General features: G+C 36.0%; 1 protein-coding gene across 4 annotated transcripts in view; it reads left to right on the top strand.

Moving 5' to 3' along the window:
* The window catches only part of LOC5569887 (elongation of very long chain fatty acids protein AAEL008004), a 222,093-nt gene that overhangs the window by 133,996 nt on the left and 68,132 nt on the right, over positions 1–19,965 (top strand). For all 4 annotated transcript variants that reach the window (XM_021837997.1, XM_021838001.1, XM_021837999.1 and 1 more), the window contains 2 exons: positions 297–390; positions 13,615–13,697. In XM_021837997.1, the coding sequence (XP_021693689.1) occupies positions 333–390; positions 13,615–13,697 (141 nt within the window). In that variant the 5' untranslated portion in view covers positions 297–332. The remainder of the gene's footprint in view (positions 1–296; positions 391–13,614; positions 13,698–19,965) is intronic.

Raw genomic sequence — 19,965 nt, forward strand, 5'->3', positions numbered from 1 at the left:
TCCTTGCAGACGTATACTAGCATTCAACTGATGCTGGCGATAACTCCAAAAGTGCGTCGAGACATGCAAACAAGTTCTAAACACAAATCAAAGCCGGGGGCGGAGTGTGGTGGTTAAGTTGTGATTTTTACGACCGAAGTGGAAATATACACCATAAAACGACAAAACAAAACGACTAACCCAAATCGCACTCCAGACATCACGGTGACCTTAATGGTTTTAATGTACTTGCTCGCGCTCTCCATTATCACAAATCTAATGGTATGTTGTTTTCCTCTCGTTTTTCTCTTTTGCAGTTTAGTTAAGGAACAAACAAAACCCACACACACAAAATGGCCTTAATCATGAAGTACATTGACAGTATGCACCACTACATGGATAAATACGGAGGTAAGTTTCAAATCGTGGGATAATTGAGATTAGGGAAAACGGGTGTTTGGAATGTTTTTTTAATATTGTAAATTTTCAAATGATGATAACCGTAAAAGTCATAACCAAATTTTATCGCTCAATTGTTAACCGACTCAAGCGACTCAAATTGCAACTGATGAGCAGTGATGGAAAGTGGCGAATATGTCTGCTGGATCTGAATAAAAACAAAACAAAATGCTCGCGAGCTGAGCGCGCGCTGATTTACTCGCAGCTGTCGTGCTCACGAGTAAACGAAGCCAAAATGATTCGTGAACGTGTTTGGAGCTTATCAGATTCAATTGCGCTTCTGGTAGAAAAAGCTTATTTCCCCTCCGAGATTTCTGGCTTTCAAGGGAGTAGATATCTTCCTCTTCTTCTTGCTTCTTGCTCACTGGGACGGAGCATGCTTTCCAGCTCAGTGTTCAATGAGCACTTACACAGTTAGGCTGATACCAATATTAATTTTCTTTTATGTCCGATACCACTTGGAAGGTACGAGGGGGGGGGGGGAGGAGGAATAAAAATAAATAAGAAACAAAACAATAAAAATGAAAAAAAAAAAATATTTTTTCGATTTTTTATACGTAACGATAGTTGTTGAACTTTTTCCAATAGTCATCTGGATCAAAAAATGTCAAAAAAATGTTTAATCTTTTTTTTCTCCCCTTCAAAATTTTCGGATTTTTGAAGGGGGGGTGACATAAAAGAAAATTAATATTTGTATCAGCCTTATTAACTGTGAGCTTATTTGCCAAAGTTGCCATTTTTGCATTCGTATATTGTGTGACAAGTACGATGATACTCTATGCCCAGGGAAGTCAAGGAAATTTTCGTTACGAAAGGATCCTGAACCGTCCGGGAATCGAACCCAGACACCTTCAGCATGGCTTTGCTTTGTAGCCGCGGATTACTCGTCTAAGGAAGGCCCCACATTCGATTATCTGAAGAATCTGAAAGGCCATCGCCCCCTGGCTTCGTTCGAATCTCTGCCCTCACGTGACTTCGCAAATGATTCACGCCCCTTTCAAATTACAAAGTAATCAGCACATTATCAGCGCGCTTTGCTCGGAAGTAATTCCTCCATCGAGTGCCATCATCGACACCACGTTGAACTCCGGCTGAGTAGGTAGCAGAGTCGGTCAAGGCGATAAGCCACAACGCACCCTTATCAGCTCGCGTTCACTTCGAGGGGTGTTGTATAAACGATTCGATTGTGCAACACTTATCACCAAATTGACACTGCCGGCTTCCCGAATCGGTCTGCGAAACGTCAGTTATCTGCGCACGGCTTGCCGAATCCGATCAGCTGATGTGTGGCAGGTAGCGCAAACCGACTGATTTAGGGGGTTCTTATCAAGAGTACGCAAGCGACGACGAGTTGCCAACAAGTCGCCGAAGGCTTCCGGACACTCCAAATTTGGTTTTGCATTTGCAGTCCGTCAGTCAGTCGGTTTCCTTCCGTTCGCTATACCCGATGGAGCACACAATTCAGTGCCGAATTTGCCACTTAGCTACTACGCGGACTGCAGTAAGACGCGGTGCGGGTGCGAGAATGGCATATAAAATAAGCCAAACAGAAATATACACACGGTAGGCACACCGTAATTACTGAGTCAAGCGAACCGTCGGAAGGAGGCGCAGTGACAGGGCAGTGGGGCACACGGGAAGGTCTTCTGTTTCAACAAGTGTTGATATATGGCACCTCCAAATGGGCGCGGGTTGTTGTGTGCAGGGTTGCCAGGTTTTTTTTTTGCGTTATCGATAGGTTCGGAATTCGTAGCTATCAGTTTACATGAAATTAAAAGTATGATTTATCAATTCTTTTTGTGTTTCATTTCTGATTTCTGATATAATTTGGTTGTAATTGCTTGACTAAATTTAGATTTAATCGAATTTTTTAATCTCTTGTCTCCATACAAAATTCTTCGTTATATGCTAAACCAGCAAAAAACAACTTTTGAGTATCAACTTTGTTGATAAGTATTCTGATGCAAATGAAGTTTAAATTCCGTGGCAAATAAAGCTAATAAATTGACATACAAGCTGGCAAACTTGCATGCAAGTTTGCTGATATAGTCAAATTTTGTTAATATCACAAAAACTAGACGGGCTCTGGTAATTTTGAAAACGGCAGTAGATTCAGCAACCCTTAGTTAAGTAAATAGCCTATTTTGGGGCTGAGACAAAAACGTGTTCCGCAGAGATATCCGTCTTCCGGCTTTCCAGTTCGATGAGATGATCTAAAGTAATTATGATTCTTAATTCCTTGATTAAAAAAAGACGCCTAATGTAATTAAGCTGAATATTGACCAGAAGAAAAGAAGGAAAATTTATTTATTGATTTCAGTAAATGTTCTTTTTTCAAACAATTTTATCATCTATTTCGAATTCTATCTCTATTTTGTTATTGAAGTCATCTTAGTTTATTACACTTATAACAATGAATAAAAAAAGCTCCCAACCTTCGAAGCTGCGCCCCCCTCTAAAGTTCTACAAATAACTCGCGGACCTCAAAAAATGAGTGCTTTTGAAATCAATGTTCATGCAAACCTCCCAAAGATCTCATAATGATTTGTCACATATGAATACTTGTCACTTGGTTGGCGTACCAAAAACTCACGTTTGAAATTAACCACAGATAACGTGTAGATGCTGTTATAATTATTTGGAGTAGTCTAGTAAGATTTTCACCAATAGTCTACCAAACTTCTTTTGTCGTAGCACTAAGTTTTTGTTTACCTTATTGGGGTGCACTTTGTGAGTACGCAGATTAAGGCGTGTAACGAATTTACGGAAGATTTAGAACGGTAATAATTCAGTTGTTTATAAAGCAACCCTCAAATCCCATCCTTTCCCAAAAGATAATTGTATTCCCTAACCTCGACCAAACCGCGAGTTTTACGGTTCCCCAAAACTAACATAGATGTTTAAGAAGCAAACAGATTTCGTAAACCAAATCAAATGAATTCGGCTCCGTTATGCCTGTCGGCGCTTGAGCCTGCCAAATAAACAAATAAGTTAAAAAAACATTTTGTCACCAATTGATCAGAAATTTATCTACGCATAGATGGCAATTAGGTAGTTTTTAGCCCTGTAGCTTTCAAGAAATCTCCAAAACTACCTTCTAAAGTAAATCAAAAGTGGCGGCAATAAATGATAAGCCATTCACAGAAGTGCACTAAATATTGTGTCGAGCTTCACAAAATTGTCTGAAAAGTTGCACAAAATTTACCCAATAACTTAACCAGAAAATCAAGAAGTCCTGGCAAAACATAATATCTATTAATACTGTATCGGACTTTCTGATTGGCTTTTAAGGAGCAAATTTTTGTGTGAGCCATAACGCTTGAGCCTACTCCCCCCTCCCCCTAGAGCGTTACGTAATTTGTGGATGCCGTCTTTTACAAATATCAGCCGAAGTGGTTGGAATGGAAACAGGGCAAGTTTTTTTTCAATCCTGTCGATAACTGCCAGGGAACAGAGCAATTTTTACGAAGATCTCACCAGTAAACTTGCAAATTCATAACTAACCAGGATTAAGCAGCATATACTTCAAAAATTTCCTATGTTTACCTCTAGAAACGATCTTAGTTTCTTTTTCAAGCTCACACTAATTCTCGATTACAATCCCTATCAATATTTGCTATAACTCAAAAAAAAAAAAAAGAAATTTGAATAATGTTTAAAACATCAAATGTTTTCTTCTAACAAACTTATTATGAGATATCTCGCATTTATTCATCAATCAAGTAAAACGCCACTTATTCGCAATGGCTTAGCGGTCCCCTTGAAAAGTCGCCACGCTAGGGGCCGTGACCACCGGTTGGGAAATCCTGACATAGAGATTAGGGTGTCCTAAGAGACAATTTTTTATATGGAATTCTCGGTTATTAATTGTTAACTGATTAGACTAAATGGCACGCCAAAAACATATTATTTAAGGCATGAAAAAGTTTTTGTTAGAAATGGATGCCATGTTTAGACGGCTGGTAGTTAACATCTTGAAACGAATACCATCCAGAATTAGTAGAAAAAAATAACAAAAATCGTGCTCCATAATATTCGATTTGGATTGAATTTTGCACATGTGTTAGGTATGGTAGAATAAGTGTTTGTTTTATAGAAACATCGATCATTTTGACTCAAGAACTACTTTTGAAAATTGCCTATAAATCTTTGCATGCAATTTATTTACAAAACAAACTAACTCCGATACTGTTGATTTTAGAGAAAAATGTTCTATGGAGAAATTTTAGGGAACTGGTTGACCAAAAAATTTTAGGGAACTGGTTAACCAATATACACTGAAAAAAATAATTTTTATTCAAAATTCAAAAATAAAACTAAAATTTTCAATTACACGAAAACACATTTTTTATATATTCTAAATATTTACCATAGAAACTAAGTAGGAAACAGATGTTTGAGACAAAGTTTTTTGATGGAGAAATTTTTAATAAAAAAGTTTTTTAAGAACAACTTTTGATAGATTTTCTAAATATTGTTTTTTTTTGTCAAAATAAACACGTTCTGATGATACAATAAGAGTCCTCAAATTATTTTAAACCATAATGATTACCATGATCACCTCTGTAGAAGTAGCCATTTTCGAGCCATATAACAAGTTTAATGCAAAATATTAGGTAAATAATAAAATTAGCCATTTTCATTAGTTATTCGCAGTTCTCCATCAGGAAAAATAAGTAAGTGGAGAAAAAAATGGCCTCAACTCTCGGAAACGTATTGTTTTTGATGACAAATTTCGAATAACTAATAAAACCAGCCTATTTTATCATTTAATTGATATATTTTGTATTGAACTTGAAAATGCTGCTTCTAGCGAGATGATCATGATTATCATTATGGTTTAAAATAATTTCAAGATTCTTATTTTATCATCAGAATGACAAAAACAAAAAATCTTGAAAGTCGACCAAAAGTTGATTTAGGAAAACTTTTTTATTCCAAATTAGTATTTTTTTCTTGTAGCCCAAAAGGTTCACTACGACTTCTTCATAGAACATTTTTCTCTAAAATCAACAGTACCGAAGTTATAATTTTTCGAATAAATTTCATGCAAAAACTTATACGCCAGTTTCAAAAGTTATTCTTGAGTCAAAATGATCGATTTTTTCCATGGAAAACTCTTATTCTACCATACCGAAAACATGTACAAAATTCTCTGGGAATTGAAGCTGGTCGAGTTCTGTGACTGACCAATTTCACATCGAATTCGTCTTGAGACAAAATTGCATTAAAATATAAAAAATACCATTTATTTTAATCCTTTATTTTCAATGTAGGCCACAAAAACGATTTTGTTAGTATTTTTATTTAAAAATCAAGCCAATTATGTATTTACAAGTCTTTCATACAACACTTCTCTTGTAAGAGTTGCCATTTTTCGATCGAAAAAAAAAATCGGGCAAAAAGTTTGGTCCTTTTCAAACGATAGTCCAGATAAATTTTGGAAAACAAACGATGCATTGCTATCCATCAGGCCATTTTGAAATACTACGAAGACTCCCATACAAAGTGGCAGCTTCTTTCAATCTTTCCCGGTGAATTCCATAGACTTTTTGTTTACATGAACACGTCGGGACCCTTGATAAACGAAACAGAGAAAGCTTCATTCAATTCTGTTGACCAGTTCTCAAGCTAACTCGTGACATACAAATGCAGTTCCATTTGTTACGAAGATTTTGATGGCGTTAATTCTGTAACTTTACCACCAGGAAAAATGAACATTTCGATAAATTTTAGTTAACGATGAAAACATGTAAAAAGTTAACTATATTTGCCTAACACTCGTGTCGCTTAGGGTGCTTAGTTCTTAAAACTAAAAATTCGTGTGCTTTTTTGAATGCAAATCACATCGAAAAAGAAAAGTCAAACCAACACGGTAAAAAAAAAATAAGATTTAGAGGGGGCGCAAGTGACTCGAAGGTAATTTTTCGAGTTATTAAATGTGATCTTCAGTGAAGTCTCCATAACTTTGTTATTATCCAATCAATTTTAATACTTTCAGCATCATTCTCTTTGAAATCATAATTACTAAAAGTTTGTAAACCATCAATTTTGTCTAAAATTAAAGCTAGTGTTAGTCAAAGGTAGCTTTCCCTAAATTGTTCCTATTTTTATTAAAAAATAGATTTTTGTGTGACCATAACTGCATGCATACTCAGCCGATTCCAAATTTGCTTACATTGTTTTAAAGCAAAATTAGTTGTTTTTAAACGACACATTTAATTATAAATTGTTTTGACTTCCCAAGTAACCAAAAAGCACTTTAATTCGCCCGGCGTGCCAATATAGTGCTATAATACAACTTGCATGCACTATATTAGCCTTATAATAGCTCTAGAAGGCCAAAAAGGCGAATCAGCGGGCATTAACAAATTAGAAATAAAAAACAGTTCAACCTTAAGTATTATCGTTAAACTGGCAAAAAAATATAGTTTGGTATTTTCGGTGAAAAATTATGTTTTTTGGCAGTTTTTGTCTAATAACTAAGTCAAAACTATTTTTTAGTTTCAGGTGTTGTATACACAGTTAAAAACCAACTCAACTAGCTTCAAAGCATGTAGAAAGATTTGGAGTTATGGTCATACAGAGGTGTCGGCTTCGTAGCCGTGCGGTTAGGCATTTAGCCGCATCGTGCCAAGGAGTGATGGTTCCATTTCCGCCTTTAGTCGAAAAATTTTACGAGAGGAATGTTTTCTGACTGTGTCACTGAGTGTTGCTTGCTAGGCCGTTGTCTAGTGTGGTGAACTGGAAGCATTAACATGTCGGTGTCTATTTAAAAAAAAGATGTTTTTTTCATTAAAAAGAGAAAAAAATGGAATGTACTACTTTCAACTAAGACTAGTTTCCACTTTAGTCAAATTTGATGTCTTACAAACTTCGCATAAATTAAATTTTGGTAATAATGGTGCTAAAAGCTTTAAAATTGGTTAACAAATACTGGAGATCATATTTATTAACTAGAAAACTAACCTTCAAGTCGCTTGCGCTACCTATGGCTCTAACTTTGAGGTTTTACATTTGATATGGTTTGAAATCAAAAGAAAACAAGATTTTTTGGTTTGGAGAACTTTTGAAAAATATGCCGCATCCTAGTGATGCTGTTTTGGAAGACATCACTAGTTTTTGAAGTAGTGCGTCGCAACCATACTGTTTTTTCAAAAATTTTACCTACTATTTTGTTGTGGCTACATCGGTCATACGACTCAAAGTTAAAGGGAGTCTGTAGAAGATTTTTGCAAATGATAGAAATGAATAGGTGGATAGGCGTCGAAAGGGAGCGAAAAGATTGAAATTTTATTAGGTGGTGAAAATTTAGTAAGCCATTTTTAAAGAGGGGAAGGGTTGGCTCAAAGCTTTGAGCTTTGCCTGTCAATATTCAATGCCAACTCTCAGATTAATAAAGTGATAGTGCTCGTTGAGAAGCTGACTCTGGTCCGGTTGAAACGTAACACCAGAAAGAAAACGAAAAATATGAGAGAATGTCAATTCATTTTTGGTTGAAAAATCATTAAATTCAAGCCGTCGCACGATAATGGCGGAAGAGGTTCCAGATTTGACCATTCGAAGCACTTTTGGAATCTGTCACCGCATTGTATTGATTTTTTTGATGAAGTTTTTTACATTTTTCCATAATTTCTATTTCGAAATACCCTAGGAACAAATTTGGACCTAGATCCGGAACCATCACAGAGTTCAAAACTTCCAATACATTAATCTATATAATAAAAATGGAATGGTGTTAGTATGTCACTGAGCACATATTCTTGATTTTTTTACAAAACAAATTCCCGCATTCAACAGAACTCTTTCAATAACTCCTTTAAAGTTTATTCTTCGAGCTTCTCCTGGGATTTCTCTGTAACCCCTTTAAAAATTTATTCATTAATAGACCCACAGATTTCTCAAAAAACCCTCCAGGGAATATTGGAGGAAATATTTAAAGTATTTTACCAAGGGTATGTCCATGAATTAATTTTTAAGTTTGTCAATGGAAAAGTTCCCGAATAATTTGATATAAGCGGAAGTTCTGGAAGAACCTCTAGAGAAATGTTTCAAACATTTACAGGCGCAATTTCGCGGAAATGGAAAAACTAAGGGAGATAGTTCTCCAAAGGGCTCTTGGCCAATCTCTGGAGGAAAATTTTGTTGAACCTCATCGAGAAATTTTTGAGAAAAAATTGTTTTTCCTCATTTTTTTAGAAATAGGTTCTGATAGAATTTTTGAAAAAATCCATTGAAGAATTCTTGGTACAATGGTAATGACAATGGTACAGACATTCTAGGTAAGAAAAGGCTGTTTGAATTTCGATTGAAATCATGGGAAATTTAATACCGTTTTGATTGGTTGGGTGACAAAACGTCGAAAGACAAAATGTCAAATGCCAAAACTTCGAATACCAAAATGTCGAGAGGACAAAGCGTCGAAGGGACAAAACGTCGTAGGGACAAAACGTCGAAGGGACAAAACGTCGAAAGGACAAAACGTCAAAAGGACAAACATCGAAAGACAAAATGTCCAATTCCAAAACGTCGAAAAAAACGAGAATGTGTGGCAATACGTCGACCTATTCGCGTAATAATAATTACGAAGAAAATCGATAAAAATGTTTGTCGTTCGAAAATTAAACAATGTTTTAAACAGTAGAGGCATTGAAATTTATTTGGTTTTCAATTTTATCACCGTGATATCGTAATTTATAGCTGATCTTGGAAGAAATAATAAAAAATCAAATTGAAAATAGCTAACACTTGTCGTAATTGCAAAAAAATATCTCCGGGTAATAAAATAATTATTGAATTATCTCACCAAAGTGCTAGTTTTAGTCAAACATTAAAAATCTGTTCTCGAAAAGTAAGTTAATACATTGATTGGATTGTAGCTTTTTGATAGAAGAATGAGTAAATTTTTGAAGAATAAATAATTAACTAATCATCAAAAATACAGATGTATATTTAATGAAATTGATGGCACTAGTTATCAAAAATAAACAATACACTATTTATCATTTTATAACTTAACTAGTAGCAAACTCAATTTACCTTCCAGCTGTATTGATTTTTAAGAAGATAACAAATAAATCATTTAAGCGTTTGAAAAGACTTTGTTTCTAAAAAATGATTCCAATGCAAAATGCTCACATTGCAAACATACGAAACAGTTGGAATTCACACATTCTGAGGCATATTGCTTTGGTGGAAATTAAAATTTTGTTCACCCACGAAGTGCAAATAAAATAAAAATTGTAAGGTACACCGAGGCAAGTTGATACGGCTGGAATAAGATGAATTGGTAAGTTATCAAAGTGAAATATAATAAAGATGAGATTTTCAGTTTAGAAACATCAAGTTTACAAATGATACAAACTTTCAGGGAAGAAACGCCAGCTCATATTTGTTGAAATCATGCTCAAAACTTTGCCTTTCATCTTGTCACACCCGTTTCAACTTTTTTACACTACTATTGAGATTTTCTACATTTGCCGTTATGAGACTCCAAAGACGCAGCGAATTTGTTTTTCGGAGTGCTTCACTGCTTCTTCTCTGGTTGAAAATGGGTGTTATATTGACATTTTACTGAAAATTTCATTAATGCTTACTTTGATAAAAAATATAAATTTTGCTGTTTCCAACGTCGTTCGCATCGCAACGATTCTTTTCCTTAGCAACGCTAGTTCCAAAAACATTCGCTGGAAAAATGACTGCTTTCGACGTTTTGTCCCTTTCGACGTTTTGGCATTCGACGTTTTGGCATTCGACGTTTTGGATTTCGACGTTTTGTCTTTCGGCATTTTGTCCCTAAACCGTTTTGATTCATATTACGGACAGCTTCAAATTCCGGACACTCTACTTTGTATGGGAAACATTTCACACGAAATGTTTCAATTTTTGTAGCTCAAAAGTGCACACTTTCGAGGTTCGTTTTAATAAGGTTTTTCCATAAATATCCATGCAAATTTTTAATGCCCAACTGCCTTAGATGTCCTTTTAGTCGTTTAACAATTTCAATTGATGATTTCATTTTTCTAATAATGATTTTCATGAACAGTCCGGAATATGAGGCAAAAGTGAGGAAGTGTCCGCAATAAGAATCATGAACAGGCCGTACATTTTCGATTATTTAAAATTATTCAACTTGCGGATGCGTATTCTTTACCCATCATTCGAAAGTTAAGGGCTTCCGATATTCTATACCGCTGAATGATCATAGATAATTATTTATTTATGTGCTCTATGCTGTGTTATACTTCCCTGAGGCCTTAAGTATCCGTAATATAAATCAAAACGGTAATTCTTTTATCCGAAAAATAATCATAAAAAAAACAATAATATTTTTTTGATGAAAATATGATTGGAATTCCCAAAAGAATCTCTTTCAGAGATACGATTTATTACAGTTAACGGTAGGAAGTTTGAAATCTCTCTTGACTCTTCAAACATTTCCTGGCACAATTTTGCAGAAATCTCTGAGAAAAACTAATGGAAACATTTCTGGAAAATTCTCCAAATGACTCTTGATAGAATCACTGAAGGAATATGTTTTAAACTTCCTTGAGAAATTTTCGAGAAAATTATATTACATTATACTTGTAACCAACTGAGTTATTGGATCACCAAGTAGTCCGGTAGCTCGTCTAGCATACAAGAGTCCGGGGTTCAAATCCCAGCACGTGGATTTTTTTTCATAATTTCACCCATAATTTATCCATCTTAACACCGCGTAATGAGTTAATTAATTTAATAACCATGCGGATTGGATTATCGAACAGCTCAATATAAGCGCCAATTTATAGAGAAAATTATAATTTTGGATCATTTTTTAGAAGTAGATACCTCTGATGGAATTTTAGGATAAATCTCTTCAAGAATTTTTTGACAATACTTACAGTTATTATAGGTAAGAAAATGTTGTATTAATTTCGGTTGAAATTTCGAGAAAAAAAAATTACGAAAACAATAATAAAATCTCCGAAAGAATTTCTTTGGTTTATTATAATAATCAGAAGAAAATTTGGAATACCGGTAGTTTATCTGCAAATTGGTAGAACTACCGAGAAGTCCGTAAACCTGGCCACCCTGGTCGTGTGTGCGAGAGCCCCACAAATAATGCTGTGGTGTCGTGGTCGGCATTAAGCACGGCTTTGCTTCGCAGCAATATGAGAATTTTTGCTTTCGTCGGCACACCCCAAAGGCCAATGAACTGCGACCGTGCCACCATGTTTTTGTACGCCGTATTGGTCGATGGGCTCCAGTTTTGCGACTCCCCGTAGTGTAGTACATACGGTTACTGGAGGATGAACGAGGTCATGCCCGGACCAGGGAGTCTTATTCCTCCCACTTGGGGGAAGCTCTGATTGCGACACGGTGAAAGAAATGCCTTCAGGGAAAGGGAGAAACCCAACCCGGCGGAGAAACTTCATTAGGCTGTTAACACGACTTAATCATATCAATTACGCATGTAGGTCTGTACGAGAAGAGGATGCACAGTGGCGCGTCCTCATACAAATGTCGGACGACTTCTCAAAATTTCCATAAATTGATTGAATAGGATAATTTACCAACTATTTACGAAAATATCCAAAATCGATTACCTTGTTGAACAAACAGATTAAAAGACAGTTCATACATAGAACCGAAACTGAAAACAGAGTTACAAGTTGCTAAGGGTAGTTCACCTATTTTTACGCATAATTGTGAAACAGGATGATATTCTTTGTCTAATTGGGCATGGCCTAGCAAAACATGAATGTGAAATTTTTTCCAGACAAAAAAGAACAAGTTTGTTCATTCCAAGTTGTTAACAGACAACTGTTGAAGATTTTATCCATCCATGCGCCACTGTGAAATAAGTTAATGCAGTTTGACACCCGCAATTGTGTGTTTTCCTGATTCGCAAACGTGAAAAGTACGGCACCCAGTCATCGATGTGATTTCCGTGCACGGGACTCATTGTTGCTCGATGACAGTTCGTCAGTCAGTGGTTATGATTGCTCATTAGTCATTCCATTACCCAAACCGAACTAATCCGGTGCTCATTAGGCCCCACACGGCCCGGTTGTTTAACTTTTGAATACACGGTAAAAAATCAGCACGTTCGATTGAATAGATTGATCACTTGACTCAATTCAAAACACCAATCACCATGATTTGAAGAGTTTCAACTTTGGATTTGCTCTACTGTCTCTAGAACTAGACTCTGAAGTGAAAAGTCGTTGATTTTGAACATCATGTCTTTTGTATGAGAGCAATCATTGACAGCTCGTTGTAGAAAGTGATTGAGGTCAATTCAATTCCTTTCAACAGATGCGAGTTGGTGTCGAGGTAAGACACTAGACTTGCACTCCGAAGGTTGGTGGTTCAAATCTGGGTCAGGCGGAAATGTTTGTTTTAACTTTTTTTTATTTCAAATCAAAACATGCAACGTTGTATTCAAGTGCTGTTACCTTGATTTTGTCAAGATTCAACAGTAGTGCAAATCCAAGTGCAGAACTATTGATAGCATGGTGCTTATTTTTTACCGTGTAGGTAAATCACTCGATTATTTGAGCGAGTTTATTCGGGTAGCATATATGTACGGTTTAACGCCTAATTAGACATGCCGTTAAACTCGTGGAGTAGTTCGGGGTTGCTGCTTGCCGTTCGCACGATGATCACACGCGAAGCGGGGACTTCCACCTGACTGACATAATTATGTGGCCTGGGGTGGAATTGTGTGTAAATATGGCATTAAATTGATTGGTTATTATCAAATGTGAACCGTTTTAACTAGCATTGTTTGATTGTTAGAACATTTTCTCATGGACTTCGCCAAAGACAGAAAACCGGTTAAGAATAACATTTTACAACGAATTTTATTTGGGAAAGACATTTTTCTCGCGTAAAATATTTTACAGGTGTAACTGCAATAATCGATTTCTCTCCGTTGTGCAGTGCAAGATACTGCGATGAATGAGAAGACTATTCGCCCTATGATTTCAAAAGATTCTACCTCTTTACCCCGAATTCCAAATCCCCGAAAGATCCATTACCCTGAATTACAATATCACGGGGCAATGTCATTTAATACCTTCGGGGAAGCAGCATTCGGGGTAATGGAATTCGAGATAATGGAGTTGAATCGCCCTCCGAGCATTTAATAATCAATCACTCTAACATTCTTCTCTTCTCCCTTCATTTCAGATCCCCGGACAAAGGATTGGCCCCTTATGTCATCTCCCTTCCCCACACTAGCGCTATGTTTAGGATATGTTTACTTAGTCAAAGTAAGTACCAATTTTTTTTCGCATCGCACCTCGCTTTCAGCCCCCTTGATGACCTTGACCTTGACTTTGGGGGCGCCGCGCCGTCGATTCGCATTTCTTTCTCACTCTCTTCTTTGGTCGCTTCTTCCACTTCGCACACAATCATTACCACCCCCATCAACAGCAGCAGCAGTAGCCAGTTAATTCATTCATTCATCCACGCGGCAACCATAATAAACCAGCGAGTGCCCACCTCCGCGTCTGATTCGCCTTTGCTGTAGTGGGGCTCGGTGACCTTTGCCTAATTTTTCCTCATGCCACTTCTAGCCGGTTGGTCGGTGGGTTGGCTATTCGAGCGCGCTGCACTTTCCCCTCTGCACACGATGCACAGTGGTCTGAATCGACAATTTAGCAGCAAAATATTATTATTTGTGTTATTATTATTGTTGTCTTTTTCAACAAGGCTTTCAGCCCGCGGTATCAGTCAATAGAACTCTAATCGTTATTTCGTTGAGGTGCATAAAAATTACGATTTATTAAAAATTCTCGCGTATCTTTTCAAAAGGACCTATCCAACATATAGAGGCTCTTTTTGTTTACTTTCTCTTTAAGCAAGGACAATGTCCTTCGATCCATGGTGAAAAGCTCATAAGCTTCAGAACTGAACCGTTATAATTCAAAGCACTAGGGAGGAGAGAATTTTTCATTGTTACGTAGGTCCTTCAGTTCAGCGAGATTTATCTTCATAAATTATGGCATCGATAATAGGTACACTGTTCCTAACTTGTAAGGGTATGCGATATGAGTATTTTCAATCGCGATACGAAACGAAACGATATGCGGAATTTTCAAAACTGTTAGTAGCGGAACGAAACGAATAGTTGAAATATTCCGTAAGAACCGATACGAAATTCAAATTCTCACGAAATATTTCGAAACGAAACGAAATTTTTCTGAATATTCCGCGATTTTTTTTGTGTAATGGTAATTTTGGTATATAAACACATAGCGTTGTCAGGAAAGGAGGATCTTTTTATAACCCATCGGACTTAACATAATTTCGATTATATTACATGCATCTACTAAACTGCAGTTGATTTGGGTGACAAATAAATGCCATGACGAAGAGAACTAAACTACGAAAAATAAACAAGTTCCCCTATTTGCAATAAACTTCCCAGTTTTCTCTCAATTACCGTGTACGCATCATACGCTGCGACCCTGGGGCGTAATTTTGAGCACTTTTGTAAAATCTTGCAAAAATTGTGAATATTTTTAATTCTATTTTAATTTCATAATACTATAAAAAAGACCAAAAGAAAATATTATTTTTACTGCTGCAGCCAAACGCGCATTGTTTACCGCAGCGCTAAATCAGTTGTGTAAACGATATTCAGCCAAACCATGCTGAATGTGACTGGTTTGAGTTCGGGTTCGGTTTGGGATCTTTTAGCGTTGAAAATTTTCATGACTTTCAAGAGCTTATCTACACATGTCTTATGTCTTGTTTGAAAAAAGCCCGTTCACAATTTTTATGACGCTCAAGGGGATAGGTGGATGCTCTTAAATTGTTAAAACTAAGGAGTGGATCGAAAAATAGTTTCAAACATTTTGAACAATCTCAAAAATGTTCAGTTAAGCCCACAAGCGATTTGATTTCTAGATATGCCTTACAATATTATTAAAAACCATGTAGTGGTGATGTTATGTTACTAACTTCCATTTAATATGAAAAAATGTACCGAAAAAATAAACATTAAATATATTTTGCAATGGATCAAATGAACAAATGGATGTGAAATTTATGATGTTACACGTCTTCTTGGTGAGAATCGAACTTCCTGTTCATTAGATAGGGCACGTTACCCCTACACCACGAGAGGACTCATGGACGCATAAGTTTAGCAGAATTCGATTTCACCTCAATAATCACGTGGTCCTCTTTCGCAAAGCGCACCTCTTTCGGAAGAATTAGATGCCTATCCATGAGTCCTCTCGTGGTGTAGAGGTAACGCGCCCTATCTAGTAAACAGGGAGTCGTGGGTTCGATTCTCACCGAGAAGACGTTAACTTTTTCGCAAATTCAACATCAATTTGTTCATTTAATCCAATTGCAAAATATGTGTAATGTTCAGTTTTTCGGTAGTTGTTAAACTTTCACTCGGCTTTAATCCCAAGCCTCATTCATTTGATCTCTGTGCAACTTCGATTGTTCTGGTCAATCACGGAGTAACAACTACGAATTGTACGGTCATCAGTGCTCATGCTCATGCTCAACATTGATTACTCTTGACCCGCGATAACATCGTTGATTTTTTTTTTTTTTAATTTCTGTGGGCGATATACTACATAGGAGTAGAAGCGCATGCTATGCCATTTTTGTTCAAAACAAAACTCGAAATTTCGCGAAATTCCGTTTTATTCCGTTTGTTTTAAATTTTCCGCGGAAATATTTTTGCAATTTGGCGAAACGAAACGAAATCGTAAAATAAAAATTCCACCTGCATGAGTTCCGTGGAATTCCGCGGAATTTCGTTTCGAAGCGTGTTTGACGGAATCATTCGGTATTTCGCATACCCTTACTAACTTGTTCCTGTTTAGTGAATATTAGTTTTAGAACGGTTCCTTCAATGGCCAATCCATTGTTTTCTTATGGGACCTTACACTGGAAAAAGAACAACATAATATCATAATATAGTCAATCTTTTGTACGAAACATGTCGAAATACGCAACCTCCACTAAGAGAGCGTTTGTCCTAGATGATTGTAGACGTTTGATGTCTTTATTAGAAAAAAGTTGAATTTTTGTTGGAATGTTCCTTGTTTTGGTTCACATTTTTAATCATTTTTTTGTTGGATGGAATTTGTGATTGCACTCTTTAGCAAACTTTTAGACAATTTTGTATGAACAACTTTGCTGCAGACACTTTTGTTCCAACTGCTTATTTGAGCTTAGTAAATCGCTAGACTTTGAACTTCTTTTTTTTATTTTAGTTATACAAATGTTTGCTGAACATAACAAGTTTATAATTCTAATTTCTCGAACCCACCAGCAGTTTTTTGTTAAAAAATGGAATTTATTCATTAATTATGTGTTCATTGTGTTACAACCGCAAAATAGAATACAGTGATCAAATTTTCATGTAAAAATATACTAAATCCGTGAAGGATACTGTCGCCTTCAATATTACATATAAGCAAATGAAGTGAAATACTATGAACTCTCCAGATATCAATAACTCGTTTGTGCTATTTTTCTTCGAATGTCGTTTCCCCGGGCTATTTCCCAGAAAAGTGTTTGGCATTCATAATTGTTATAAAGTTATACATTCCAAGGTGGGGTACATACCGATACACCCTTCCAGTAGCACGGGAAGTGGGTAGGACAGGTAGGACTTGTACTACGCACAAAAACATTGTTATCATCTGCTCAATAAACATACAAACTCGATTAACGTCGTACTTATTCTTATGGAGAATGGAAGACACGAAAGGTTTTTCATAGTATTCTCATGCCTAGTAAAGCATGGCATGAATTGTGCATGACTTTGGCTGCATAAGTTCTGGCTCGTGAGAAGAACCATTGAGAAAATCTGGTGATAATTATGGGAAACTAACTGTAATAGTTGCTACAAAAAACTTCTTCAACCGAAAAACAAATGGAGCAATACTCTATAGCATTTCTGAACGAATCATTGGATGGTTTCTTAAAAATACCTACGCCAAACCCTGTATATCTTCTGGGACATATTACTCAAGCATTCCGGGTAGTAATTCTCGAGGAGTTTTTGGAACATCCATTCAGAATTATCGGAAGATTATTGAAGAATCTTTGGATTGATCTAATACCAGTCGTATCGTGTTATACGTAGCACGAGTGTGATGGTCCTAGCGATTTATAAACGTGCGATCCATCTTGACATAATCTATCAAAGCATTACTGAATCTCTTGAAGATTTTAAGAGCAATTCCCACAGCACACTTTCTAGAAGTTATTGGAATTTCTGTAGCTGTTTTTGGAAGTATCTTTAGAGAAATTCCTAGTTGAAATCTAATTTTAAACGAAAAAAAAAATTTGTTTTTAATGATGTACCGAGAAATTTCTAGAGAAGTTAATGATTTAATTTTAGAAAAAAAAAATGATTTACTGGATAAAATCTTGGAGCAGTTATGACTTTCTGGAAAAAAATTTCAAAGGATTTTTGGAGGAATTCAAATGATATCTGAAATAATTTTTGGTGAAACTACATTTTTGTGGTTCTTTTTGGGAATCCAGGTTGAATTCTTGAGGAATCCTATCCAAAATTCTTGGAGAATTTCTCTTCTCAAATATAGTAATTTTTAATTTCTAGTCCACACACTTAGATTTTTTTCACGAGCTCGGCTGTGCGAATCTCGGTTTCCCGATTTTAACCGAGACTCAGCTAACAAACTGTCCGGTTGCTTAGCAACGAAGCATGATTTACTGACACTCGGCTTTTATTTGCTGAGATCCCAGGAAATTTGTTTGCCGACTACTCGGCTGTGCGGATCTCGGTTAAAATAAGCCGAGATTCGGTATTCTAAATTAAGTGTGCAGGGTTTATTTATTTTAGCTTCACTGTGATGTGAACAAAATATTTGCCAACATTTGTCCTACCCATGCTTTTGAACGTGGACGCACCTCTGCACCCTTCTATATTTGATTGGCTGTTCTTCCAAGTTTCACCGTCCTCAGAATTTTTGGCAATATGTGCTCGACAAAGTCGAGAAAGAGGCATCACTTTTCGGGGAAACGATTCATTCGGGCCAATGGTATTTTGTAAAAAGTTTCGTTCTAGGCACTTGCGCTTGGGGTAATGACATTCGTAAAAAGTAGCACAATCCAATAACTCATAGTTTCTGACGCGAATGACGTGCTATGGTATTAGCGTCTATAATAAAAAAATGACTCATAGTGTTAATTCGCCCTGGAGACGAACCTAGTGTAGTGATTAGAACACACATCTCTCACGCCGAGGATCTGGGATCGAATCCCGTTTCCGAGATAGTCTCTTATGACAAGAAGGTTAGAGTGACAACTTCCTTTGTAAGGGAAGAAAAACCCGTTGGTCCCGAGATGGACATTGTTCCGCAATGACATTGAACATGTAGAACCGAACTCACTGAAATCTTCAAAATTTTGTAGGTTACAGGCAAATTTCGTTTTTTTAAAGGAGTTTTTTCGAAGTGAACTTTCTTAATTAAAAAATTGAAGTTTTGGAAGAGAAGGTTGTTTTAAATCTGGTCAGTTGATTGCTCTACCATCTTGACGAAAGTATTTTTTGATCGACAGTAACTCCAGTCAAGTCATTTTGATCGACTCGGCTTATACAATAGGGCTTTAAGTATAAAAAATAAGTTTGTAACAATTGAATTTTAAATTACACAAAAATCCTATTTTTATTTTTTTTTAAATTTCCATCATAAAATTTTGATAGGAAGCAAACGTTTGGGACAAAGTTTTATTTTGGAGATTTTTAAATATTTCATTCTAAGAACAACTTTTGGTCGATTTTCAAAATTTTGATTTTTTCTCAAAATCAATACGTTCTGATGATACAATACGAATCTTGGAATTATTCTAAACCATCACTTCTCCAAAAGTGTGCAGTTTTGAATTGTATCGAGTTTAATTCAAAAAATGAATCTTGAAATAGTAAAATAGGCCATTTTCATAAGTTATTCGCGATTCTCCATCAAAAAATCGACCAATAATCAAATGCCAAATGATGTTTGAAAAAAAAAAAATTAAAAATTGTCCATAATGAAACTTTGTCCCAAACATTTGTTTCCTATCAAGATTATATGGTGATAATTTAAAAGTTTTTGAAAATGGGATTTTTGTGTACATTAAAATTAACAAAAGCTGCGTTGTTGTATTTTGTTCAATACTGTTGAAAAAACCTCGCTTTTCATACACAACAGTAGCGTGATGGATTTTACAGTTATTTGACGTTCACTTCGTCGACAAAAACGCTAAGTTTCAAAGCCGACAAGTTTCACTTTTGACACAAAATGTTTCTCGCTGACTTTTCGAAAGGTACACGGAAAACAAAATTCACTCAAAATTCGAGTTTAAGTCAAGGAGCGTGTTACAACACATTTTTCAATTGAGTAATAATCAGTTTCTGACGTTAAATTAAGCGTTTATCCTTATATTTGGGATAGTGCTTTAGAACTATATTCTTTTAAAATCCTGGACAATGTTTCCATATAATCCTAAATTCTAACAGAACGCTGAGCGTGATTGTCATAAAATTCTAAGCTT

The sequence above is a fragment of the Aedes aegypti genome, chromosome 1 (genome assembly GCF_002204515.2).
Source record: "Aedes aegypti strain LVP_AGWG chromosome 1, AaegL5.0 Primary Assembly, whole genome shotgun sequence".
Taxonomy (NCBI): domain Eukaryota; kingdom Metazoa; phylum Arthropoda; class Insecta; order Diptera; family Culicidae; genus Aedes; species Aedes aegypti.